Source organism: Eublepharis macularius, chromosome 5 (assembly GCF_028583425.1).
Source record: "Eublepharis macularius isolate TG4126 chromosome 5, MPM_Emac_v1.0, whole genome shotgun sequence".
NCBI lineage: Eukaryota > Metazoa > Chordata > Lepidosauria > Squamata > Eublepharidae > Eublepharis > Eublepharis macularius.
The window spans coordinates 104,223,643-104,251,095 of NC_072794.1; the positions used below are offsets into that span (position 1 = coordinate 104,223,643).

General features: G+C 43.6%; 1 protein-coding gene across 3 annotated transcripts in view; it reads right to left on the reverse strand.

The window, feature by feature from the left end:
* Positions 1-7,414: 7,414 nt before the first annotated feature.
* The window catches only part of CACNA1S (calcium voltage-gated channel subunit alpha1 S), a 79,992-nt gene continuing 59,953 nt past the window's right edge, over positions 7,415-27,453 (reverse strand). For 2 of the 3 annotated variants that reach the window (XM_054979105.1, XM_054979107.1), the window contains 15 exons: positions 27,308-27,448; positions 27,089-27,154; positions 25,284-25,375; positions 23,660-23,819; positions 22,280-22,407; positions 19,770-19,866; positions 18,900-19,002; positions 17,720-17,821; positions 17,414-17,538; positions 16,772-16,900; positions 15,029-15,237; positions 13,451-13,530; positions 11,343-11,446; positions 10,459-10,596; positions 7,415-8,399 (listed from right to left, as the gene is read on the reverse strand). In XM_054979105.1, coding sequence (XP_054835080.1) covers positions 8,184-8,399; positions 10,459-10,596; positions 11,343-11,446; positions 13,451-13,530; positions 15,029-15,237; positions 16,772-16,900; positions 17,414-17,538; positions 17,720-17,821; positions 18,900-19,002; positions 19,770-19,866; positions 22,280-22,407; positions 23,660-23,819; positions 25,284-25,375; positions 27,089-27,154; positions 27,308-27,448 — 1,890 coding nt within the window. In that variant the 3' untranslated portion in view covers positions 7,415-8,183. The remainder of the gene's footprint in view (positions 8,400-10,458; positions 10,597-11,342; positions 11,447-13,450; positions 13,531-15,028; positions 15,238-16,771; positions 16,901-17,413; positions 17,539-17,719; positions 17,822-18,899; positions 19,003-19,769; positions 19,867-22,279; positions 22,408-23,659; positions 23,820-25,283; positions 25,376-27,088; positions 27,155-27,307; positions 27,449-27,453) is intronic. The other variant, XM_054979106.1, reaches the window with a different exon arrangement.

The window sequence follows — 27,453 nt, forward strand, 5'->3', positions numbered from 1 at the left end:
GCTCAGTGAAGGGAACTGGGATATTGCCTGCTACTCACCCTTCAGCCTCTGCTGGTTGTGAGCACTTATTTTTATTTACAGTCAGTTGGTATTATACAAACACAGAAGTGACCAGATTTCTTTTCAGAGGGTTTCTCAAGCATGATCAGGTTTCGATAATGGAGGAGGCAAAGTGACAAGGGCTAACTGAAAGCAGGTGGTGTGGCACTGATGAAGTACTAGTCCTAGCTCCATGTAAGACTGGCATAAAAGACTGCAATCTTAAACACACCTACTAAGGATTACACAAAAACAATTTTTCTTATCCAAATAAGCAGCATGGCAGAATTGCAAATATCGTATATTGCACAAGTGACGGTTCTTAATTATTCTGTCTCCTGCCGTCCTCATCTCCCTCAGCTTGCTCTTTCCCCGCAGAGAGAGTGAAATTATATAATTCTTTCTCCTTCTAGACTACAGTAACAAGGGAAATTTTCTGGATCAACTGTGTTCATTTTCCAGCTGTTCTCTTTATTTGCAGTGAGGCACTGACAAATCCAAAAGAGATATAATGAACTGCTTATAGATGGTCCAGTCCAGACCTATTCTTTAAAATGTGTGGAAATGGACAGCAGAAGCTTATCATGGCATGAAGAGCCAGTGTGCTGCAGTGGCTACTGAGGAATTACACAATTTTAAATTTGACAATGAAGAAATTGAAAATTTTCAAGATTTTCTATTCCTTGGCTCAATCATCAACCAAAAAGGAGTCTGCAATGAAGAAATCAGAAGAAAACTGATACTTGGAAGAGCAGCTGTGAGGTATCTAGAATAGATCTTTTTAAAATAAAGATGGATATCATGGAAAGCCCAAAAGACAAATAAGTGGGTTGAAGGCAGTAGGAAAAGAAGAACACACAAAATATGATGACTGGGCTAAGTAAAGGAAGCCACATCCTCCAGTTTGCAAGATCTGAGCAAGTTTGTTAATGAAAGAATGTTTCAGAGGTCTTTCATTCATAGGGACACCGTAAGTTAGAAGCAACTTGACAGCACATAACACACACACACACACACACACACAGAGAGGGAAAGGGGACTATATATTTTCACCTTTACTTTTTACCATTGCTTAGCCTGAATGCTTGAACAGACCGTGTGTATTTTTGTTTATTTTTACATTTTCTTATATTTTAAATGGAGTGCAATAACTCAAAATTATGAAGTTGCAATAGATCACCCCCATGTTAGCTTGTAGGAGTGTAGGGTAGGCATAGCAACTAGAAAGAGCCTCTAAATGGCAATGCAAGTACAGAGTGATAGATGTGGCAAGAGATACTCCCAAGGTTGCTGGTGCAGCAGTAGTAGTAGCCTAGTTTGTTTTGGGCATCTCTATGGATTGAAGGAAAGGGGCTGCATCACTGAGAAGAGATTTGGAACAGCTGCTATGCTTTTCAACCTATGGGAGACCAACCTCAAGGAAAAATGAGGGCTTGTGAGTCAAGTCCTTCAAATTCTCTCTATGACATTGAAGGAGATTCATAGAGATTGGTCCATTAAGGGCTAATATAGATGCCAGCTAAAGAGAATTTCCACATACAGAGGCAGCAAACCCCTGGATACCGGTGCTAGGAGGCAACAGCAGGGGGAGGCCTTGGCATCGAGGTCCCGCGTATTTGCCCTTAAGGACAAATTTGTGAAACAGGATGCTACAGTAGATGGACCACAGGTCTGATACAACTGGGCAATTATTGTTATTCTAATAATTCTTATTAATAAAAATTCTTATTAACAGGAAGTATTTTAGGGTGATATTAGTCTGACAGAGGTAAAATATAAAGATTAAGGGGAAAGAAAATTTACATAAATGTCAGGTTCACTGGTATCAACTTTCATATCATTCAGTTTATGGAAATGTTAAAAAATTAGCAAAATAATTCTCCGAGTATTTATGCTTTTGTAGCTCCCATCTACAAATTCAATACTTATGCTATTATCATTTCTCAACATCTGACAGAAGCATTTCATTATTATGGCACTATATGTATGTGATGAATTAGTGTTTCATAAGCACTAACTGTATGATGGGTGGATAGATACATCATATTCAGTACACTGGAAGACACCAACCCCTCTCTACTTGCTTGAGAATGCTTTTTATGTGATGCTTAATTTTGATTGCCTAATGCTGGTTGGCCAAAATGAAATGCTGACCTTAAGTGATGGCACAGTAGACAAGTTCTCTGAGCAGTAGGTCATTGTCAACATATATCTTCTCAAAAGAAACCCTGAATTGATTATGCTTTGGCTTTCTTTCCAGTTCCCATCACAATGTTGGTTCTGTACAAATATGTTGGGATTCTTCTTAGCCGAATGTTTTATTTCAAGAAGACTTGGCCAGAGATGACTTAAGAAGAGAAAATGGGTGTGCCTTGCTTGCAAAATACCTTGAACCTGTCTCAGCCACTATTTATCTTCTGATCTTGAATTCCTTGAAGGAAAAGTAGGATACAAATGTGATAGTAATATATGACTGTTTATTTTAGGCACTTCTGAAAGGCTTTTCTATACTCATTGTGGACTAAAAGTAGTTTACAATATCAAAAGATTTTAAATATTTAAAACTACTGCCATAAACAAACCTACCTGCAATCAACAGACTAACTCAGAATTAACAATTCAGTTCAAAAATCAACATACAGGTACTATCTGTTTCTTCAGGAGGCAAAACCTCTCTTACCTCAGCAGTGCCAAGCATTTGAAATCATAATTGGGGATGGGGGGGGAGAGTATCTTCCTGCATACTTAGGAAGACCATTCCTTAGGACGGGTAACTTCTGAGAATGGGTTTTAGTAAATCTCTCTACAGGAATCATGACCTGTGACCCATATATTAGCAGGACTATCTGGTTTCTTGTGCTGCTTTGTCATTAGGCAGCAGGAATGCTTTTCTGTCTAGATTTTGAGTTGGGGGGGATTGGTTTTCTTCATCCACATCCTTAATTATTTCAAATTTGTCAACAGTTTATACTTTCAGATTAATGGCACAGCTGTGAGTACCCTTATGACTTCACAACATGCAAACATAAATTAGACTAAACTAGACAAGGAATTCCTCAAATCAATGGGATGCTATGAGGCCCTCCACGCGGTTTTCCTGCCCCACTGCCCTGTGCCACCCATGCGCCGCAGAGGCGTGTGCATGCGCTGAGGAGGCTGGGTTGCTGCACAAGTGGCTGAGCACAGGGCTGGAAGGTCCTGCACACATGGCAAGCCCGCCGCCCCATCGATGGGACAGGCGAGGGCCTCCCAACCCTGTGCTCAGCCTCCCACACGGCAAGCCGCGGTGCTCTCCCGGCAGCTGGCAGCCACGCCCAGCACCCCCTCTTTGGTGGCGCCGAGGGCAGGCTACCCCCTGCCCCCCTCGATCCAGCCCTAGTTTAAATATGAGACATTCATAGCCCCCAACTAGTAACTTGTTAATATCTACATGGGTGGCCTCATTTCACAGAAGTGCTCAACTAGCATTCTATCCTGAGCCAGAGTTGCATTCCAAGTGTGTGTGCTTGTGCTAGTCCCTGTGCAAACCTCTGTCAATTTCATCTCCCCTTCCAGAGGCGAAGATGAAATTAACAAACCTTCTGAGGAGCGCTTTCTGCCAGCTCTATCTTTTTAAACTGTCCTCCTGTAGAGAGATGAAATTGACAGAGCCTTGGGGAGGCAGCGATGAAATTGCTTTGAGGACTGATCTTTTAAAGATCTCTCTCTTTTAAAACCACATTTCCCAGCTAACATTGCATCTCCCTACACTTGAGCATCCCCGTGTAAGATGTCTTGTGTAGAGAGACTCTCCGTCTGTCATGAAAATCTGGCATTTCTTGTTTCATATATGATGAGAGGCTTTGTTGTAGAATCTTGAGCTCACTTTGCTTGTATGGGAAAATAATACAGTGGTCTGATAGTTGCTCTTTCTTTCAGAAAGTTTAACGTTTCCAGTCTGCGAGCCATTGCTTTGTGTTTCATGTTTGTTAATATATTATTGTTAAGATTTTAACTGACTCAATTTCTGTAGCTTGAAATAGCTGTATCGCATCTACTAGAGGTAATTTGTTTCTGCCACTTGCTTTGAATGCATCATTCACTTCACTTCCCAAAATTTCAGGTTCTTCATCAAAAGATTCAGGAATCTGGCATCATGTCATCTCTTCTGTATAGTTCTTCAGTTTCTCACTCCTATGCTTTTTCTAACATGTTAAAATAGCTTGCCTTATCAAGTGTTGTCATGAAAACAGCTTTTTCCTATTTGATAAAGACAGTAGCCTCATTCACATGTTACAGTGAATGCTCGTACGTATATACATCTGTTTGTAAGGAGCCAACACATTCACTTTATAAATGAAACGAAACAAGTACCTGGATAAATGTGCAGATTTAATTACACATTCAGCTGTACATGCGTTGAATGTATTGTGAGAATTATTCAGTGCATGTATCAAGAAAAATCAAGTGTACACTGTACACACATCCACTGTAATGTGTGAACAGGGCTAGTATGAGTAAATGGCAACAGTAGTTTAGGACAGAGCAGAGGCAGGCATTCTGTGGCCTCCAGCTTTGTTTTTATCTATGTGCACCTTGACTAGAATGAGGATTTAATAAAATTTTCCTTGTAGGTATTAAGCTTGAAAAATCAAACCGGTGTATTTTCAGGGGAGAAAGTGAAATGAAAAGAAATGTGATAAAGTGCAGTGATGCAAGCACAGCCCTAATTTTCCTTCCGGAGAGGACAGGGCAATTTAGAGCTTGGCAGTGAAGATACCGTTCTTTCTTGCTAGCCTCCCGAAGCCATGTCGTATTCTTCCCAACACTAATTTGTAATTAAATGCTTAGAAATGGAAACAAGTCCTTTGACAGCTGGGTGGGTACATACTCATGGCTCCTGGGTCTTCAGTTGCCTGGGCTGCCTACAATAGATTTTGGCCCCCAGAGAGAAGAGGATTTCCTTTAGCCATTCTAGAGGAAACCTTCTCCAGTTCCCTTTTCATGGGCCTTGGCTCTGTGTGCAGTTTCTCAAGAGACCCCCCCCCCCTTATCCTTTCCCCCTTTCTGAGTTTTAAAAAAGCCCTGTCTAAGAGGAGCCAGGCTTTATTGATTCAGCTTCTCCCTGGAGATGCATAATTCCTCAGTACTTTAATATCTATTAGCACTTGTTATGGAACCAGTTCTGTAAGAAGCTGGCTATGGAGATTATCTCAGCCCCTCCCTCACAGATACACACACACACACACACACACACACACACACACAGAATATGTAATAGGTAAGAAAACTAGAGCCATGAGAGATGAAGAGAAACACTATGGAACTACATCCCTTCAGCTGCTTTTATAGGAGCTGTCTAGGAAAACATCATGGCCTACACCTGTACATTGAATAATAGATTGATCTGCAGCAACAACCAAAAGAAGCTCTCATGATACGTCTCTAGATCAAGCTGCTACTAAAGGCACAGAAGCAAAAGCTGGTAGAAAAGTTGGCAACCATATTTGAAAGCCCTGCATGAAGGCTATACAGACCATTTCCTGCTGGCCATGATTCCCCATTGTACACTTTTTACTGCTGCAAATTCAGATTTTGTGGTGGCAAAAAAGCATGCATACAGGGACATCATTTGCGTTTTCCCATTATTTCCCCTTGCACCCACCATTTCACCTATATCCATACTGCCAAAAGGGGTGGGTTTTTTGGGTGGAATTAAAAAAGACCACCTGCTGCTATATCACTATAGTGTAATGATGCTCTAGAACCGTGTTTTCCAGACTGTGGGTTGGGAACAAAAAGTGGATCACGAAGCCTTTAAAGGTAGGCTGCAGGCCAGCCATCACTCTTCTCCTTCTCTCTTCTTCCCTGTCAGCTTCTTCCATTCTTGCCTCCCCCTCCCCCTTTGGAACAGTAATGGGGAGGGGAGTTGGCTGGCAACGAATAACTTTATAATAGTAGCTGTAGCTGGAGGAAAGGTGGGGGGGAGTTGGAGAATTGGTGGGAGCTGTTCAGCTCTTGGAGAAGTGAGAGGAGGAGAGAAAGAGGTAGGTGCGAGTGTAGGCTCTGTCTTGGTGCTGCTCCTTTAGGCCCCAACCTCTTGCCTAGCCCCCTGCAGTGCTTCACTGCTCTCTACCTGATGTGGCCGATGTGCTGCACTGAGGAACTTCTTGCCATCCTTCTCTTTGCCAACATCTGCCATCTTCCTGCATCTCCTCAACCAGGCACCTCTCCCCATCTCCTCCGTTCCTTGGGCCAGCTGTGGATGGGTCACCATATAAAGTAAATTATATACAAAGTGAATACAAAGTATGTGTAAAATACAGGGCTTTTTTCAGCTGGAAAGCGGTGGAACGGCATTCCGGTACCTCTTGAAAATGGTCACAAGGCTGGTGGCCCCACCCCCTGATCTCCAGACAGAGGGGAGTTGAGCGGCGCGGAGGGCAATCTCAACTCCCCTCTGTCTGGAGATCAGGGGGTGGGGCCACCAGCCATGTGACCATTTTCTGAGGGCAACCCACTGAGTTCCACCATCTCTTTTCCCAGAAAAAAAGCCCTGGTAAAATATATAAAATATACGTATATATAAAATTCAGTACTAATATCATCTAACTTTTACGATAGCTGTAGTGTTGATTCATACTATGTTTCAAAGGAGCATTATAAAAACAAGTCAGTGTTACTCTGAAAACTAGTTGGCATCATATGTTCTCTTTGCACATCTACATAAAACTTCTCTTTGCACTTTCCTTCTCAGCTCTTCCTGGGTGTCATACCCCATCACCCGCATATGTTCAGACTTGTTAATGATCAGTTATTACTGATTTTTAAAAATCTGAAATAACCCTCTGATGGCTGCGGGTGATGGGGTATGACACCCAGGAAGAGCTGAGAAGGAAAGTGCAAAGAGAAGTTTTATGTAGATGTGCAAAGAGAAGTTTTATGTAGATGTACTGTTGCCAATGCAAATGCTTCTGCATTCACAGCAGCAACAAGAGCTGCACGGAAGGAAGCAGCCCTGATTACCTACACAATGCACAGCTGTAACAGCCTCCCATGGAAGTTTCTCAGGTCGTCAGATTGCAGCGTTGGCTTTCTTGTGCATAGGAAATCCAGTCCCACAACATCAGAAGCTTGACTAGTCAACATTGTTTTCAGACAAAGGCCATACATACTTGCCTTTTCCACTGTTGCCTAGAGCAAACAAGAATTTCTTCTTCATCCATGCACGAAATCCAGGCACACTTAGAGGGATATTGGGTGTGGCTGCTCATGGCCATATAATTTCTTTTGAATTCAGTTATATGATTGCAGTGTGGAGACGAGGACAACTGACAAGTCTGAGAGTCCATGATGTACACCTAACTTTGAGAATATCTCCAACTCACCAAAGCCCTAAGATATTTCCAAAATATTTATTGGGCTTGCTTTGGGAAAGCATACTTAAGCTTTTCACACATGAGATACTTTAGCACAAATAATTGCTTATATGGTATTATTAAATCATAAACATTCTGAACTCTAGGAGTAGGGTGGGTTAGAATTCCGATGAATATATATTGTAAAATATATACAAGATAAATAAAAATAATTACTTTGGTGCTACTAAACTGAACACCTTGTACGAAACAAAATCCTTCCATAATAATTTAAACAGATGTATTTTACAGGGTCTTTGTAAAATTCAGCCCCAGAAGCCCTTCATGCCCACTGTACGTGTAAAGGTGTGTAAATCAAAGCTGATCATCTTTCTTGGTTCTTCCAGTTTATTAAAACTTAAAAATAATTTCATCACAAGACACTTTTTGAGATATTTGCCAATGTGCAAGAGGGAAGAAATGAGCTAGGAGGAAACCTGGATCTTTCTCTTCAGGAATATTTATCCTATTTAGCTTATGAAAGTAGAGAGGCATGCTGAATGGTACCATCTCCACCTGTGTGAAACAATGACCCATTTCTAATCTCTCTTCTTTGGAACCAAGGAAAATTATTTTTCCCTCTGCAATCTCTTCCATGTGCCTGTCATGTTGCAGAGAGTAACCAATCAGAGACAAGTCTGTGCAGGCACTGCTATGTTTTCCAGGTAACTGCCTGAAAACAGGCAAACAATTGGCCCTGTATAGTAGGTCTGCTGAGGGGGGAAAGGCTGGGGACAAGACAACATCTCACATTCGGGTATCTGGAATGGCCTCTGAGGAGCTGGCCAAGCTACGGGACCTGCACAGAGACGTAGCCAAGTGTTTCTTGCTATTCAACAAAATTGCAGCAGCCTCCTCCATTTCTGTCACCTCCATCTGGATGGCAGCAGCCATCTCATCTTGTACCAGTTTCAAAAATGAATAGTCTTTGACAAGGAAGCTGAGTCCCCCAGAGATCAGAGCCTGTAGCAAAGGAAATGGAAGTTTAGTTGCATGACAAACTTTAGAAACGACTCTTCTCAGCCCTTTCCAGTGCACTCAAATGCTCATTGGCTCTGCTTCACATTACATTGACACTTTAACTTGAGGAAAAATTGCACAGAGCTAGATTTTTAGCAGTTGATTGTCATTTGCTCAGATGCTGTGTGATGTCTTCCTCGGGTCAGTTTATAGAGAAAGTCAAACTTGCCAAAGAAACGGGAGCAATGATTGGTAGCAAAATGAGGTCTCTAAAATAGGGGTCCTTCATTAGCCCTTTCTCAAGGAAACAACGCTAAGCAGATATCAAGAAACTTACAAGGTCTCAGAATGCACTGTGGGATGTCATGAATTGAGACCAAAACCCCCAGTCTCATCACTGAATCCCCACAAAAAATTGGCAGTTGGTCCAATAAACAACCGTTTTATACAATCAGCAGAATAAAGTGGTGAAGCAGTTCCTGAACTATACTCCTGAAGAGGTCAGAAAAGCTTCCACTCTCCTGGCTTTCTAAAAACTGTGCAAAACAAAATTATTCAGAAGGGCTTTCTTACAGGTAATAGGGTTGTGCTGTAAGGAAATGGTTCAAAGAGATGATTCGCTAAAGGGATTGGGACTATAGACTATACTATTGTGCACTGTCTGTTACTGTTGTTTATTATGTCATGTCACATTGCTTATGTTTTGTTTCAACGTTGTTTCAGCTCTGTATCAGATTTCAGCTTTTTTTCAAATTTCTGCACTCTATACCCTATTGTATTATTTATTGAAAGTCCCAGCCGTTGATCATATGGAATTACACTATGCAGGGCCGGCGCCAGAGGTTTTGGCGCCTGCGGCAGCTTGCACACACCCTGCGCACGCGCCACGGACTGCGTGATGACATCATCGCAGATGTCATCATGCGCCGCAGCGGGGCTGGGCGGTGTGCGGAGGACCGCTGAGCGCAGAAGCTGCGAGCTGCTGCTGGAGCGGCGCGCGGAGGCTGCTCCATGCACCACCCCAGCAGCAGCTCATGGCTTCTGCACTCGGCTGGGGCGGTGAAGCGCGCAGCGGAGCTGGCGTGGCTGGCTGCAGCTGCTGCAGCCAGCCAGCCAGCCAGCCCCGTGCTTCCGCCGCCACGCGCCCCAGCCGGGCGCAGAAGCTGCGAGCCGCTGCTGGGGTGGTGTGTGGAGGCTGCGCCCAGCTGGGGCGTGTGGCGGAGGCAGCGTGCCGGCCCTGTGCAGAAGCCGCGAGCCGCTGCTCGAGCGGCGCACAGAGGCTGCGCCTGGCTGGGGTGTGTGGCGGTGGCGGCGGCGGCAAGGGGCTGGCTGGCTGGCTGCAGCAGTAGCTGCAGCCCAGTCATGCCAGCATCGCTGCGCGCACCTCTGCCCCCAACACCCCCTCCAGCGCCCCTCCAGTGCCCGCGCGCCCAAGGCCACCGCCTACCTGGCCTCCGTGGGTGCGCCAGCCCTGACACTATGTAATCTATCTCAAGTCCCAGTGAGAAAGGCAGACTATAAATAAACAAACAGATAAATATCCCTTTAGGATGTAAGTGGGAGGATGCATATTGGAATTTCCTCCCTCCCCATGAAAAACCTCTTGCACATAGAAGAATTGCATCCAGAAAAAGGCTAGAATATGATCTTCTCCATACTAATTTTCTATATACAGGGAATATGTTTAGTTTTTTAAACAGAGCATTTAAAATACAGTACATGACCTCACCTTAAGTAAAGGCCCAAAAGAGACATATTGCTGGATACCGCTGTTAGTGTAAATTGGCCCTAAGATATGTTCTGGGAAGGAATAGAAAGGAGCTCATGGTTGCCTTGGTAACTGCCTGCACCTCTCCAGGGAGGCTTCCCTTGCACGTGGTCCCTTTCTCAGTTCGTCTACTGTACTCCCCTCACTACAACATAATTCTACTTTCTATTTAGGATTCATAGCTAGCCATGGCTCCTGCACTCTGTCCTTTCATTCCAGGCTGGAAATGTTACCAGTCCATCCCTACTGAATGTCCCTGTCCTCGATTCTGCCTCTATTGTGCCACAGCTGTACCTTTTGAATAAGCTGGAGATTAGCTGGGGTATTGGCTTCCATGTCCCCTGATGCGTTTCTTTCACTGGTATGGCTAGATTGTAGCACTTCCTCTTCCTCTGCCTCTTGCTCAGACTTAGTCGGCTTCTGTTTGGGCGACTGTGTAGAAACAAGAAGAGTTATATTGGAGTAGGAACTGCTCGGCGTCAGCTGCCAACCTCTTTGTTGCCCTGCCAATTGCATCTCTCATGTATTTCCCCCGCTGTCCTGTGACCTCCCTTAGAGGAAGACTGCTATTTCCATTGAGCTTCTGGCACAATATTGTGATGGCATTAACTTCAAGGAGGAAAAGATACGCAAACTGAACCTTGCCTTGAGTTTAAGAATTAATATAGGGTTCATATAAGCTTGCACAAACCAATTCAGCAATTATGCCATAATATTCTTTCACTATTTGCATTTTATGTTTTGTACATGGATAGCCTAGCATTCCTCTTTTAATGGAGCTGGTATGGTGCAGCTGCAGCATCAAATGAAGTATGCCTGCTGTGAGGGAATGCATAAGCCAGTCTCTGTCCATCTGTGGGGATGGGAGAGAATGGGAAGTGAGACCCAGTGGACTGTATCATTGATATGGGCCTCTAGATACTAGAAGATCATGCGTCCTAATGGGATGCTGGCCTCTCATTTTAACCAGGCGGCTGTGTAGGTTGAGTAGACCTGGTTCTGCACGGTCACTCTTCTCCTCTCCCCCACTCACCCACCAGACTGGATGCCTTTGCTGACTGTCCACCAACATTATGGCCATGTGCTCCAAAGGGAACACTGAAAGCACAATGTGGGCTGAGGCCTTTCCAAACTAGTATGGAGAGAAGAAAGCAACAGAGCTGAGTTCACACACTTACCTGGTGCATGGCAAGCTGTAGTTCTGAACAGCTTGTGCCACCATGTTTTGGCATCTGGCTCATTTTCCTTGGTAGCTTTTCAGGCTGAAGGGAGCCTTTGTTGGCTGGAGGAGAGGCAAAGAGAGATGAGGAATCATGAAACTCATAGAGATTAAACACGGCAACCTTTAAAAAGGCCTTGCTGCTGGGATTCGGTTTCGTTTTCTCCGCCATGTCGGACGCTCCTCTTCGCTGGCTCGAGAGGAAGCGGCCGAGCACCCTGTCCGGGCGGCTGATCTGCGAAGATTAGCCCCCAAAACTCCCAGTGAGGGAGGCTGGGTCCGGGACGCTGCGGGAAGAGCCCCCCGGAATCAATGCGGGGGGTTAATTGCCCGTTTGTCCCTACGGAGGCCGGCGGACGTGCGCGGCGCCTCGAGTGCTGCCGGGCCATGAGAAACGGCAAAGAGCAGAACTAGGCGAGAGCCTACAAGTAAGCGAATCCCTTCTGTTACTACAAGCGCACGCGAAGGAGTGGTGGGATCTGAAGCTAAGAAGGCTCGTTCTTCCCCTTCTCTGAGTTTCAGAATCTGGTTGGCGGTTCCCCCCCCCCTAAAATGGCAACAAAAAAACAAAGTCCCGCCCTTGGCAAGTCAGTTTCGGCTGCCTTAAAGGGAGAATCGCTGGAGGAAATTGTACGGAGGGCGGTTGGTGAAGCTATAAAACCCTTTGTTGACAAGCTGAATGAAACAGATCAAAGGGTGGGCTTAATTGAGAGCGAAGTGAAAACCATCAAGGAAGCAGCGGGGGGGGCAGAGAAGTCTGCTCGGGAAAGTGCGTCACTCGTGAAGGCTACGAATAAAGAGCTTAAACTGGTGGAGAATCAGTTGATCGGGCTACAAGTGGAACGAACACAGACAATTTTGCGCCTCCAGAATGTGAAAGAGGAGGAAAACGAGGACTTACGGGGTCTTGTCTCGGAACTATTGGCGACACCCGCGAGGGCAACTAAAGAAGAAGTTAAAAGCGCCATTTTGGAAGCCCGTCGGGCTACTTCAAAGTATGCAATGAAGCGTCAGTTGCCGCGCGAGATCATCATCGATTTTTCATCTAAGAGGATCCGGGACACTATCCTATACAATTCATACAATGCAGATTTGAACTTCTTGGGCAACAAAATTAAGATATTGAAAGACGTCCCATTTCTAGTCCGGAAAAGACGTTTTAAGTATAAAAAGTTCGCAGCTCTTCTGAGAGAACGTGGAATAAAGTACAAATGGTTATTTCCGGAAGGAATCTGGTTCACCCATAAAGATCAAGCCTTTAAGATATTATCAGAAGATCAACTAAGGGATTTTGAGGACAGGAACCCAGAATTCCAGTGCACCAAGCAAGACGAAAAGGAGAAGTCTGAGGGGGAGGGGGAGGAAACGAGCACTGCGGCTGCAGTTGCGCAGAGAGAACTCCGTCCGGGACCCAGGAGGGGAAGAAAAATTTAACTTGAAATTAAATTGTAATTTGCATTTAGTAAGGTCAACCACTCCATCAATATAATATAAAGCTTTAACTTTTGAATAATGGCAGTATGAAGGGAAAACAGAAATGTAGTGTTTAGTGTTTGTAGGGTACCTTCCCCTTTTTTCCACCCCTCCCTCCCTCTCTCTTTTTTCTCTCCTCTTTCCTATCCCTTGTGCTATTGTAGTCTTTTGTAGTTACTGTTTTGTAGGGTATGTATGTATGTAGTAGTTGTATGTTAGATATTGAAAATAAAAAATTATATATAAAAAAAAAAAAGGCCTTGCTGCTAGAGCTCTGGCTGAACTACAAAACAGAGATGATGATATTTTGGCTTGGCCAATTTCTGTTGCCATATGAATATGCAGACATTTGAGTTACACAGACAGACTGCTTCACTAGCAGTAGTGAACTCCCTACCTCCTATATGTTTGTGTGCATGTGTGAGAGAGTGTGAGTGTGAGTGTGTGATGTGTCCCTGTTCATCCACCACTATAATGGATGGGGATTGAGAGGTTACACCTGCTCTGGGAATCCTTTGGTCACAGACAGCATCACTTCTCTTGGTCAAGGAATAAAATGCTTCTCAAAGGTGGGAGCAAGAGGCAGCAACTCACCCAGGACAAGTGGCTGATGAAATGGTGGTAGCAACTTCTCTCCCCTCAGCTCGTTTTCATATGTCATCCTAGGGAGAAAACTGAAAAAAATAACACTAGCAAGGCCTGAGATTTGAGAATAGGGAGAAACTCCCACCATCAATGAGGTTCAGTTCTCTCCTTTCTCATACAGGACAGAAGACTTGGGCAGTTGTTACTGGATCCTTCTCTACACTTAAATGCTCAGATTGCAAAAAGTGGTGGGGTGTGCTTTCTCCCAGCTTTATCTGGAAACAAAGCAGTGCCTGTTCTTTCAGATCCAGAGATCCAGCAACCACCACTTACACCCTTGTACCAGCAAAGCAAAATAGTGTAATTTGATACACATGAAGTATCTATTTGTGCTGGTTCAGAAGTTTCAGCTGGTGCAGAAAATTGCCTCCTTACAGGAGCTTATCCATTTCCATTGAGAGCACTGGGAGCACTTTGGAAAATGGAACTCGCTGTGTCAGGTCTGTCATCCACAGTCTTTCCATCTTTCTTGTTATGTGTCTGTGTAGTTTTCCACGCAGGCAAGTTCGCTCCTGGGAAGACAGCGTGCTTATCTCGAATGGCTCACCACAGTGGCCTTGGGACGGTTCTCTCCTATTCTCCCACTGACTGACTATGCCCAGCTGGGTCCTGCGGGTGGGGGGCTCCCAGGGAAGGACTGGAACTTTGTAGCAAGCCTCCCCTACGTCATTCTCAGCAAGTGATCTATGTACAGCCAGTCGCTTATATTGCTTCTGTAGAATCTATGGACATATATATACGCTTTAGTTTTGATTTTTCCAATAAACAACCTTGACTCAAGAGAGCTTGGATTTCTTGCTGCAAGGGGGGAAGTCAGCTACTACGTATCTGTTTTCCACACGTATCTGACACACTGTAAGCTCCATTTTATTTAATAGTGAAAGTATCAGGAAGATCTCTCTGGCCAGGATATTTCACAACTGACAAGGCCTCCTGTCTGGTCCCTGCCTACCTCTATTGGGAAGGGACCAAGAGACAGGCCTCCAATGAGGATCCATGCATGGTCATGTTTAAATGGGAGAGCCCTTCATATATAATATATATAGTCCCTGCTCTTTAGGGCCCTTGTTGCATAACTGCTCTGCTTAGCAGGTAATTATTTAAATAGACAATTAGATCACCCTCAAATCATATACATCGGTCATCAATAAATGCTGTGTTTCAATAAAATCGTACCCTTCAGCATTTGTCTAAGTGGTCCTTAGTGACGTTAATGGCCATCAATCAGTTTGAATGGTCAACATCTTCGCATGTGAACAATTTTGGGAAAAACTAATGCAAACCAGTTTGGCAGGCATTAACAGTTACTCAGTATGAACTGTACACAGACTGAGGGATTGGCTCACATTTGATCACCAACTTCAAACATGGTAAGTTCACGTGTTTGTCGCAAAACTGGCAACATTCCTACTCTAGATCCCATTTAGTCACCTCATGCCGGAATCAGTCCTTTAAAATGAATATGACCTTCCAACTTGTTGACAAGACTGATGCTTTCCCACTGTCAGCTCCCATACTGTGTTTTACCATGCTGTCGTGTTGTTGTTGGCATTGCTGTTGCTGTTGTTCACATTGGCATGCCCGTCTGGTGGGAAGTCATCAAGGAAGACGGGAGAATCTAAATCTTCACTCCCCACTTCTGTGAACTGTAGGGGTCTCTGGCTAGCCACATGAGGCGGCAGGGGACTGCTGGGTTCTATGAAGGTGTCCACGTGGCCAAACAAACCTCCTGTCCTCTGAGGTCATGGGAGAGAGAGGGGAGACAAGGTCCTTAAGTTCTTTTTGTTCTAAATCTATTTAGTGTATTTTTTCATCTCACTTTTCCTCCAAGGAGCACAGGGTGACATACTTGGTTATCCCTTCCTTTATTTTATCCACACAACAAGTCCATGAGGGAGGTTAGTCCATGAGGGAGGGAGAATGACTGGCCCATCTTCACACACTGACTATCATAGCTGACTAGGAATTTTATCCTATAGGAATTTTTATATATATATATGGGGGGGGAGGAATATATATATATTTTCCTCTCCCCCTGCCCAAACAAAGATAGGTGACCAAAATGATCAACTAAGTCTGATGAGCTAGCTTTCCACTTCCACAGGATTTCTGACTTTTAATTATGCATAACTCCCAAGTACATTTCATAAGAATAGATGTATTAATAAAAGGCAGTTTTAGAACCATTTCATATTGTATCGGTCTTTTCGAGAGCCAGTGTGGCTGAAGTGGACAGCCAGGGCCAAATCATTGCAAATCCATGACGGCCCCCTTCATCCAGTCTCTCTGTCTCAGATGGGCCTGTTTCTCAGGGTTTTGTAAGGATAAAAGTGTGTGTGTGATTAAACATAAAAAAAATAGCACAGGCATAGTGGTTAATATCAATGTCTAATTTCATGCTGCTGTCCCTGAGTGGAGAAGTGCCCGTAACCTAGCCGTGAGAGACAAAGCATGGGCAACAGCCTTGCCTCCCTGGGAGACTGACACGCCTCCTGCCATGCAGTAGAGCAGGGCTGTTTTGGATCATTACAAGATTTAAGGTCAGGCTACTTATATTTTAGAGTTGTATCTATGTTGAGGGTGGTTATGTTGCCCTGAGGGCAAGAACTGGTGCCTATTTAAAATCTACAACTCTCTGAATTTCCTTCTGGACAACAAAACAGTTTCTCTCAGAGCTCTTCAGAACATCAGCTTAATCATCCTATTAAGCCAGTTCCTGGATTTAGTCTATTTTAGTGGGACCAAAAGATGGAACTTGTGCTGCAGTTTGCAGGCAGGAGGTTTCCTTGGCTCCATTCAGGGTCACAGGTGTGTTTATCGTACAGGGGATGGAAATGTAATCATACTTTTGCTCCATGGCAGAGGCGCCTCCACTGCAAGATATGCGTTTGAATGATGTGCACAGAAAGCATAAATAGATGCATTTTGCCCTGCAAGTGATACAGTATTCAGGGTGCCCATCATTACAGTGGCTTTTAGTAGGATAGAATAGAAAGACTGCTAACATTAATTTAGAAATACAGATCAGCTCAGGTTCTCCTCTTCCTTAATGCTCTGCCCATTAGAACAGCAACTATGTTGTTGATAAGGAGCAATGGTACTTTCCTGTGGGGGAGCCATCTCAGGGACAAAATGGTCTTGACCTACCAAGGAGCACTTTCCTGCCATGCATACCATTACTAGTAATGATACCCACTGCTGAAAGTTGCAGTAAGGGTGGGGTATGTGAAAGGCCCTTCAATTGAACATTACCTCTGTGTTCACACTCACCCTATAGATGCCTTCCTCTATTGCTGCCTCCACTATGGCTCTCTCAAGCTCTTCCTCTGCAGTCAGATCCCCAGAGATTGCTCTACGGATCTCAGGAGCAGCTTCTTCTTCAATGGTTCTCAGACCAGCCTCATTAGAACAGTACAGATGAGAAGTTATCATCATCATCACTACTAGGAATCATTCACATCAGAGAAGAAAGTAGTCAGAGAAGCAGCAGGGTGTGATCTAATCATTTGTCCCAAGGAGATCTCATTCCCTTCCCATGAAATAACCCTGGGGATTAGGTGCATACAATACACACTAAAATCCTACATAGGCATAATCCCATAAGAGATAAATCTGGGCATATGTTGATATGACCAGTAGAGACAAGGAGAAGCAACAACCATAAGTGGTTTGAAGGGAGGAAAAGCTTTGTGAGAATGTTATTAAAGAGATTATTGTATGACAAACAACCAGCTCTCTGCAAATACCCCTTATGCAGACACCACAGTACAAAATTTTGGGTTTGCTGTGCCATGGCAATTATTTAGAATCAAAGTTTTCATCTTATTTAGCCTTGTTACAAGTTGACCAAAAGCTTTGTTTCCTAAGATCAGAAGAAATCTTATAGCATCCTCAGTCTCATTTCCCACTTACCTGGATCTCAACAGCGTTCTTCTTGGGCCGGTATCCATAATACTCTTCCTGCCGTTTCATGAATTTCCTGAAGTGTTCCTGTATGAGGAAGGTAGCATAGAACTTGCCCACAGTCACCTCATCATCTAGAGAGATGCACACAAATGAATGCATTAGGATTACTCAGTAACAGTATAATGCCAGGAAGAACACACCAGATTGCCTAGAAACACTGTGAAGGAGAACTGTGAATACACAAATCCCCCACTGAAGAATGGAGAATCAGCTATCAGAAAATCTCTCTTGATTGCTAAATTGAGGACTCACCACCAATTGGTGGAATGACTTGATCCAGGAGCTTCATGCTTGTTCTCTTCCAGATTTTTTTGATAATCATCCTTAGTTCTTCATTAGCTTGTTCAAAGTTACCTGCAATAGTAACAGTAAGGCATATGAACACATCAAGCTGTCTTATACTGAGACAGATCATTGGACCATATTATCCAGGATCATCTGCTTTAACTGTCAGTAGCCCTTGAAAGTTTTGAGCAAATTCCTTTCCCTGCCCAGCAAAAAACTGAAGGGGGTTGAACCATATACGTGGCCTGTCTCCCTTATTGCCTCTGCTATGAAAAGTTAGCTGCAATGGTTTGCACATTATCCTGCTTCTTGTCTGTCGTCTTCAGCTATTATCCCCTATGAGCAAGTAGTCTTCTAAATGATTCACCATGTTTTTCATTTCCTGTCTTATCCATGGCATAATATTGCAGACAACCAGTTATTACTAAGTGCCATACTGGACATCAGTGGTGGATGTATCTGAGGGCTGATTTAAATGGGGCAAAAGCTACATGGAGGCAACTGAAAAACACTTATCTGCATAGGTGCTCCAGGCATCTAGTGTCCTGTTTAAAGGACTCTTGAATCCACTGGCCATATGTATGCAGCATTTACCTAGGTAGGGGGTGTGGCTTGGTGATAGGGCATCTGACTCAGTATAAGGCAGCTTATGTGTTTACAGATTGCTGGTGCCCAATCACTGCATGTATATGAGCCAGTAGTGGGGAAAGAACCTTTTAAACATACTTGTTGGCTTTGTGGAATGTGATGATCTTCGTAAAACTATTGCTGCCACTATCAGCTCTCAGGTGGAAGACATCCTTAACATGTGCTTTTTGTAAAGCGTAGGTGTTTTAAAGCAGAAGAACTCCAGATACAACATATTGGCAAGGCTTACTGAAGCAAATTATGCTAATTTACTACAGATGAGGACCTGATTCCTTGAGGTCTTGTGATTAAATGCAGTAGAAAAGCATTAGTTGGTATTGATTTATAGCATCTTCTGTGGGGCCTGTGTAATCATATAGTAATGGATTTTAAGGTCAGCAGTGCCTCTGCCAGCATGTAAGGTGACTAATGCTCTTTAAAATTCATGAGATGAATAAAAAAAACTATCACCACTGTGGAGTTCTCCTGAACATAGCCATGGGCAGGTTCCATCTCTCACCTTCTGTCTTGATCTTGAGAGCTGTTCTCACCAGAGCAAAGAGCGTGGCATTGAAAGTGACGGTACCATCACTATTCAGGGGCATATTCATGCCCACCAGGCGCTGCATAACAAACAGTTCCATGTTACAAAAAGACACACTCATGCAAAGAGCACTTTTCGGCACCCAGCTTTTAATAACTATTACTGTTTCCTTTGCTCCATAAAAAAACCTGCAGTATTCTTATATCTTATACACAACAAGAGTCCTTGCAATGGACATTGGGTCTGCCGTTTTGTGAAAGGGCAGAGTTGGGGCAGAGGTGGACAAGAATTTAATTTAATTTAATTTATTATATTTATATTCCGCCTTCCCCGCTTTCGCAGGCTCAGGGCGGATAACAAATACAAACATCAACCAACATTAAAAACATTTAAAAGCATTAAATAATACATTAAAACATTTAAAAGCATTAAATATTACAGTTCATACTGCATAGTAGTTCATACATGCCTCTGTGTTTGCATAGGGGCGATGGTTTAACCCCCCCTCCATGGGGGGGCACCGCCCGGCGTCAACCATATGCCTGGCGGAATAGCTCTGTCTTACAGGCCTGGCGAAATGCAAGCAAATCTTGCCGGGCCCTTGTCTTGCAAGACAGAGCATTCCACCAGGCCGGGGCCAGGACTGAAAAGGCCCTGGCCCTGGTCGACACCAGGCGGGCCTCCCTAGGGCCAGGGACACTTAAAAGATGTTTTCCACCAGAGCGGAGAGTCCTCTGGGGCTCATAAGGTGAGAGACGGTCCCTCAGATACGTCGGTCCCAATCCGCGTAGGGTACTTAAGGAAGGGTACTTAAGGGTACTTAAGGAAATGTATCCACAAAGTTACCTTGCAAGCCACACGATGTGGACAAAACTTCCCAAAGCCCAGAGGAGGCTGGATTCGTCTCAACAAAGTCACCACATCTAGATGTTTGATGCGCCCCCTGGAAAAAAAAGTAGAGCCTTTTTTTTGTCTATTGCAGAAATGGATCTTCAGCCCCTAGTGGAAATAACTACTTTAGGAAGATATTTATTTATTCTTATTAATTTTAAAAACATTTGTATGCTGCCTTTCTACCCAAAATAGGTGCTCCAAGGCAGTGAGCATTAAAATACTAAAAACAATTTAAAACAGTTTAAATTTAAACCAATGTTTGAAATAGTGTAAAACAATTCAATAAATGCAAATACACAATACAAAAAACACCAAAAAAACAGGGAGGAGGGCCAGTAACACTTATTGAGGTTATACTTGACAAAACAAAAAAGTCTTCATCTGTTGTTGGAACACGGCAATAGAGGAGGGCAAACAAATTTCCCTGGGGAGTTCCAAAGTTTGTGTGCCATGACTGAGAAGGCCCTTCCTTGGATTGCCACCTGCCTAGCCTCAGATGGTGGGGGTACCCAAAGCAGGATCTCGGAAGGTGAGTGGAGTGAGTGGTTAGCTTCCTATGGGAGAAGGTGGTCCTTAAGGTATGCTGCCCCCATGTTATATAGGGCTTTAAAAATTAAAACCAGCACCTTGAATTAGGCCTGGAAGCAAACAAAACAGTTCAGTAGTCTGTTGGCTATTTACAACAGCTGCTTCTGAAACCTGAAGTAGAGGAAAGGTTGCAGAAAGAGGGAGAGAGACCTTCTTCAGAGATATTCCCAGGTGACAACTGGAAACCAATAATTTATTTATTTAAAATATTTCTATCCTGCTTTTCTCTGCCATATGATCATGATGGTTTTAGATTCTGCCTTTGTGGATAGGAGCAGATGAGCATATATGTATCTGGCTTTGATATGCAGGTGTGCTGAATATGTTCTTTATGGATGCATCTGATTTCCAACAAGAATGTAAGCAGAGGTGCCCTCAGAACTTGGTGAGTTCATCTATCTGCTTCATACACTTTGCAGAACGTGTGTTTTCCTGCACATGTTGATGCAATGGGGAGCCACAGCCAATCCCAGCTTCTTTGCTTGTGTCTATGCAGGATACTTGTGTATCACATTTGATATATATTTGACACACGTGCAAAAATACACATGCTGCTTAACATTTTGATACACACACATGCAAAAATACACATGCTGCTTAACATTTTGATCACATTATATGAAGTGACCCTCAGTTTCTTGTATGTAAAAGATGAGTCCTGCCTTTACTTGCAAGAGAGACCTGCATGTTTAAAAACAGGAGCTCAAACACCCATTCAATCAATGGATATTAGCCATGTGTGCAAACAGACTGATCATCCTGAGCCTTTAGGATCCTCTACCCCTTGCCATTGACATATATTATGAAAAATAGCACTGGTATTTATCTATATTGCTCTATGAATGAAGTGGTTGTCATTCTAAATCTAACCTGGCACAGCTTGGAATCATACTATCATCATCATCATCATATTTATATTCTGCCCTCCCCGCAAGCAGGCTCAGGGCGGATAACAGCATTAAAAACATTTAAAACATTTCATTAAACATTATCATAAAACATTAAAAGCATTGTATAAAGATATTAAAAATAGCAGCACTTTTTTTTTTTAGTGGCGATTACAGAAAGTGCAGCAGTGTAATTGAAACATGGCAGCAGCTTCAGAACAGTGGTGGACAGCTCTCATAGGGAGGGGAGTAGATGTTATATCCTCCAGCCAGTGGAGGCCCAGCCTCAGCCATAAGCCTAGCGGAACAACTCTGCCTTACAGGCCCAGCAGGAAGATAGTAAATCCTGCCGGGCCCTGGTCTCGGTAAACAGAGTGTTCCACCAGGTGGGAGACAAGACTGAGAAAGCTCTTGCTCTAGTCGAGGCCAGGCAGGCCTCCTTGGAGCCAGGGACTGATAGTAATTTCTTTTCTCCTGATCAGAGGGTCCTCTGGGGAATATACGGGGAGAGACGGTCCCTCAGATACGCTGGCCCCAGTCCGCACAGGGCCTGATAGGTCAATACCAAAACCTTAAACCTGATCCGATACTCCACTGGCAACCAATGCAGCTCGCGCAATATTGGTGTAATATGCACCCTATTCGGTGCTTTCATAATGATGTGCGCCGTTATGTGTAGTGCACTAGCTTGTGGATCTCAGTCCCCTTTTAATTTACAGAAGGAATGGCTCCTTAATTAGAGCTCAAATACATACATGGAAATTCCAGGTAAGTGGTCTGGTATCAGGAGAGAAGATTAAGACTGCAGCATCTGGTGGAATGTATAAATGCTTGTACTGATGCTTCCCATTCCATAGATACATGTAACTGTCACTTCATTCTCAAATCACTTCCATCGGGACTAACATCACTAATTTTTCTAGGGCTTTCTTTTCAGTCAATGGAGACTCTGGTCATATAATTACAAGCTTAATAAGAAATTCTCACTTGGCTTCAGGGTCATATTCTGCCCAGATTCTTTTGAATTCATCCAGATGATGTGGACCCAGTATGGACCAGTCCCGTGTGAGGTAATCAAAGTTGTCCATGATGACAGCAACAAAGAGGTTGATAATCTAAGGATAGATGCGTTGACACAATTTAAGTGAAAGTCAATGGGAGATAATGATGCTGATTGCTTTACCAGGACAAAAGGCGCAATACTTTCCTGAGAGTCAACCCCGTTGAATAGACCTGAGTAGGAGTCGGACAGCACTGAATGTCAGCTAAAGGTTTGTACTACTGCACATATGCAGCTGTAGGAAGCATGGGAATCAGTGGATTTGGCGTGAAAGTTTCACTCTAGCTACAGTAAACCCACCTCTTGTATGAGTACTCTGAAACAGTTGACTAGTCTTTGGCAGCAGGGCAAAATATTCAGTCCACTATGGGCCACTCAACTTTTTTTTAAAGTTCACAAGCAGCATCCCAAGCAGAAAGACAAAACACCACAGACAAATTCTCATACAGCCACCAACTCATACAGCCATACCGACTCATATAGCCATATATGTCCAGGCAGCCAGCCAATTTCACAAGTGCTAGCAGACTAGCATGACAAAGAAGGGAAGCTTTCAACTCGGCCGATATGATCCTCAGTACTTGCTTCCAATAACTGGAGGCACATTGGCATGACCAGCACCTATGAGGGTTTTTAAAAAAGAAATGGTGGGATATTTTAAAAAAAAAATTAAACTAACTACAGGGAAATAATGCACAAGATAGGAGAGGGTTCAGCACCCTGTAAACATAACCCCCCTTTTACTGTTCAAGGAAGACATGCCCGTCATTTTAGATGTGAAGGCAGGGGCCTGTTATATTTATTTTGGACTTTAATGCTTTGTGTTATTGTTTTTGTTATTGTTACTGCCATATCACAAGCCACTGTGGTGTACTGATTAGAATGTTGAATGAGCTATGGGAAACCTGGGTTTGAATTCCCATTCGTCCGGGTCACTCATTTATGGGAGCAGCACCATTTTTGGCTACTTCCAGCCACTTGAGGGAGAGGAAGGCCTAGTGAGTGGCCAGAAGCTACTCTGGTTGTTCTCATCCAGTTTTCCACCCTCCTGGAGCTGTCCAGACATGTCACCAATCAATATTCTTTTAAAGAGGTATAGTTCCATGGCAGTTGCCTAGAGACTCTCCCCCTCCCCATAGGAAGTCCCCAGTAAGTCCAAGGATTCCCCTCATTCTCAGACACTGGAAGAGCCATGTGTGCTGCTGTAAGCTCCTTGGAGGAAGTGTGAAATATTAATATTACAGACAGACGTCATTCCACAGCAAATGATTGTCCAGGAACTGTCCAGGAGAGCACAAAGAACATACCAGGAATGCACACAGCATGTAGAAACTGATGAAGTAGAAATAAGCGAAGTTTGTGCCACAAGTGTATTCTTCCCCGGGGGCATAGTCAGACTCAGGGTCACACGGCTTCCCATAGCTGGCAGCCAGCATAATCTCTTGCCAAGCCTCACCTGTTGCACACCTAGAGAAAGGAATAAGGTAAGGTCAGTCCTCCTTTTCAGAATACATTAACTGGATTAGTAGAAGAGGACATACCATATTTTGGAAAGGGAACAGGGGCCAGCATCTTTGGAATCTAATTCTATATCATGTGAAATCAGAAGCAGTGATCTGTCCTTGTTTTTGGAATTTCTTGGAGTTGTCAGAATTAAAATATCCAAAACCAGGAGCGATGGTCTATTTTGGTACACTGCAGGGTCAAAATGCAGGTGCCTGCTCAGAAGCTGAAGCATTCCCTTTGCCATTGTCATTATATTCAGGTGTGATGTGGAGTTTGGCATCCAACTCTGGAGTCCCAATATATTAAATTCCTAGCTTATATGATTTGGTTAGGTACTCACAGCCAGGCAATTAAATGGCTGTTAAAGTTGGAGTCATCCACAAATGCATCCCTTTGAACCACCTCTTAACTATGCCAGGAAACTCAAAGAAGCTAATTTTTAGGACAAGCAGATACACAGCAGGAGCAACCGAAGTGGTACCTAGTGTCAAAAAAATCTATGTGCTGACTATATTTGAAAATGTTTCTTGAGCTTCTACTCTGGAATTCAGGTTTTTGATGCTAAATACGTTGCTTTCTATATCTCAGATACTTCTAGGAGACAAAGATTCATGTGTCATCTGATAATGGGTATCTAAAATGTGTTTTCCTTTCCTTTTCTGAAAATCCCACATTTTATATTTATTTCTTCACTTGTTGTCCATAGTTAATCAGTTCTCAGATAATCACTATTTTTCCTGGTTGCAATTCTCCTACAAGGCAGGAGAACAACCCTTTGTCAACATCTTTGCCTGCATCTTGAGAATTTTGGGGACCCTACCTCACCTGGTTGATCAGACAGAGTAATGCAGAATTCTTATATGGCTTGACTGTAAGAAGAGGACTTTGACCTCATCTTACCGTAAGTTAGCCCCAGTTCAAACATTGCTGAAGGTTGTATGTTTGAGATTCCATGTGCCTGTCCCCTAGACTACAGACAAATGCCTGTGCCAGCACCTCCAGTCTGAATACTTCCCATGCAATCCTGTGTGACTCAAATATTCTTGCAGTGGTTTTTGATGTTCTGGAATGGCAAAAGTATTTTTAGTGGCAACCACATGGTTGCACTAATGTTTGAATGAAGCCTATGTTCACATGAAAGTGCCAAGTCTCAGGCAGAGATGTGTTACCCCATCTATTAGGATTCTTTGAGCTAGAGATGGCAGGGACCGAGTTTGGGGACTTCTGCATACAATGCATAATGCTCTACCAAATCTTTGAAACAATGCCTTTTTATTTTAAAAGCTCTTCGCTCGAGGGTGGTGCAAACAAGAAAAAGAGACCAACTACATAGGGAGGGAGAAAAGGCAATTCTGTACTACCCTGAGTACTGTGGAAATAGTACTGCGAAAGCTTAACATGTGGAAGGGCTTATATGATACAGACCTGAACAGCAGCAGCACCGCTTGCGGGAAGGTCTGAAAATTGTTATTCCGATTGATTTGGGTTCCATCCACTAGAGCAACTTTCCCAAACATCTGTAAAGCAGAAGGTCTGGTTCAACTCCCTTGTGCAGGTATCAATTGCTATCCTGTGTTTCCCTGATCAACTCATTCTTTTTTGCACCATTTCCCTTATGTCTGTTGCTACTCTCCATTGTTTAGCTTTGCTCTGATTTTTAGATCCGCCCCCCTCTAAGAAAATTAAATGATTAAGGTTACAGACAGTCCTAATCATACTCACTTTTATGGCTATCATAATTAGTTTTTTAGCTTTAAATATTTTATAAGGCTTTAGTGTTGCTATTGGTTCATTTGTAAGCCATTTTAAGAGCCTGTATTGTTATGAAAAATGCAGAATATACAGTTTCTAAATACAGTTTCAGGTGGGTAGCCATGTTGGCCTGCAGTAAAAGAGCAAGATTCAAATCCAGTAGCAAAGACCAACAAGATTTCCAGGTGTGAGAGGGTCAGGCAGCTGGTGAACCAACCCACCTGGGGCCAGGAGGACTGCAGCCTGCAAGGAGCTGAGAGATGCTGGTGGAAAGGGTGTCCATCCAGTACTGAGAGGCCAGCTCTAGGAGGGCAGAGCAGGCCTCAGGTGGGGCAGTTTTTGGCAGATGACTCAGGGTCTGAGCAGGGCTGACAGCCACAGCTGCAGCTGGGAGAGGGTAGGGCTGTGAGGCAGCTAGGTTAGGCTGCTTGTTGAAGCAGGCTTTAAAAGCAGCAGCCAAAAGCTCTTTGGGGTGGTCAAACACAGAGCTTGGTTCTTAGGTCATGCTGCAGGAAGGGTGACGCTAACCGCTTCTTGCAAACTTTTTATATTGGCGTCCAAATAAAGGACTGTTGTCAACTGTGTGAGGAGGTTGGTGTGATTTCTGGGGGGCATAAAAGATGGAGAATTGCCCTCTACCCCAGCCTACATAGGTCACCAATGCTCCAGGTAGCTCGGGGGACAGGGTGCTTAAGTCCTGGAAATCTTGTTAGTCTTTAAAGTGCTACTGGACTTGCATTTCTAAATATGTAAATAGACATAAAGAATAGAACTGATAAGACTAGATGAACCCCCCTAGATCAGGCTCAGGGTCCATTTATTCCAGCATCCAGTTTCTAATGATGGCCAACTTCTAAGAAGACCACAAACAGAGGGTATGAAGGCAACAGATGTCCCCACCTTTGCATCTCAGCAAATAGTATTCAGAGACATACTGCCCCTGAATGTGGAGGTTCCACTCAGCTATCTATCATTGCTTATAGCTATTGATAGACTTAATCTTGGTTAATTAGCCCTTTAAAAGCCATATCAGCCCAATAGAAATTGTGTGATTTATTGTTGAATAACATGCATGGGTTGATCTGCAGATCTTAAAGCTGAAAGTCTATGATTACTAAGCATTGACTCCTTTGGAATAAAGTCTATGGAGGTTCGAAGCATGGGGCTTTCAAGGTGTAATGATCTCATGGGTCAGCTACAGACTCAATATATGGAAATGCAGATCTTATTTGATTTCTGACCAAGACTACAAATGACTCACTGGAGCCACTGTGTGGCTCTACGTTTCCCATCTACATTACAGGAGAATAATGTGCTCATTTCATAGAATGCACAGTGGTCCTTCAGAAGAGAAGATTTCAGGGAACTGATAATGAGTGCAACATCCAAGGGAAGGGAATAAGTGTACAATCCTGATGAAAGATTAGGAATCTTGGCTGCACCTCTGCTGAAATACAAACTTTTCCTTGAATCCTTACTTGCATCCCAATCACAGCATAGACAAAGAACAGCATCACAATCAACAGGGCAACATGAGGCAGGGCCTGTGGGACAAAGCACAGAAGAATGCAAGAATCATATATCCAGAACTGCAAAGATATGGGAAGTTCTTGTCTTTAACTCCCACCACCCCACTTTTAAGTTCTTTCTTGCATCTGGAATTAGGTTCATGCCCTCTAAGCTAGTGTGACACAGACCTGGAAGGACTTGATGAAGGTCCAGAGTAAGTTTCTGATGCCTTCTCCTCGGCTCAGCAATTTTACCAGCCTTAGTACACGGAAAAGCCGAAAAAAGGTGATTGACACTCGCCCATTCTCCTCATTACCTGTGGAAGGAGGCTGTG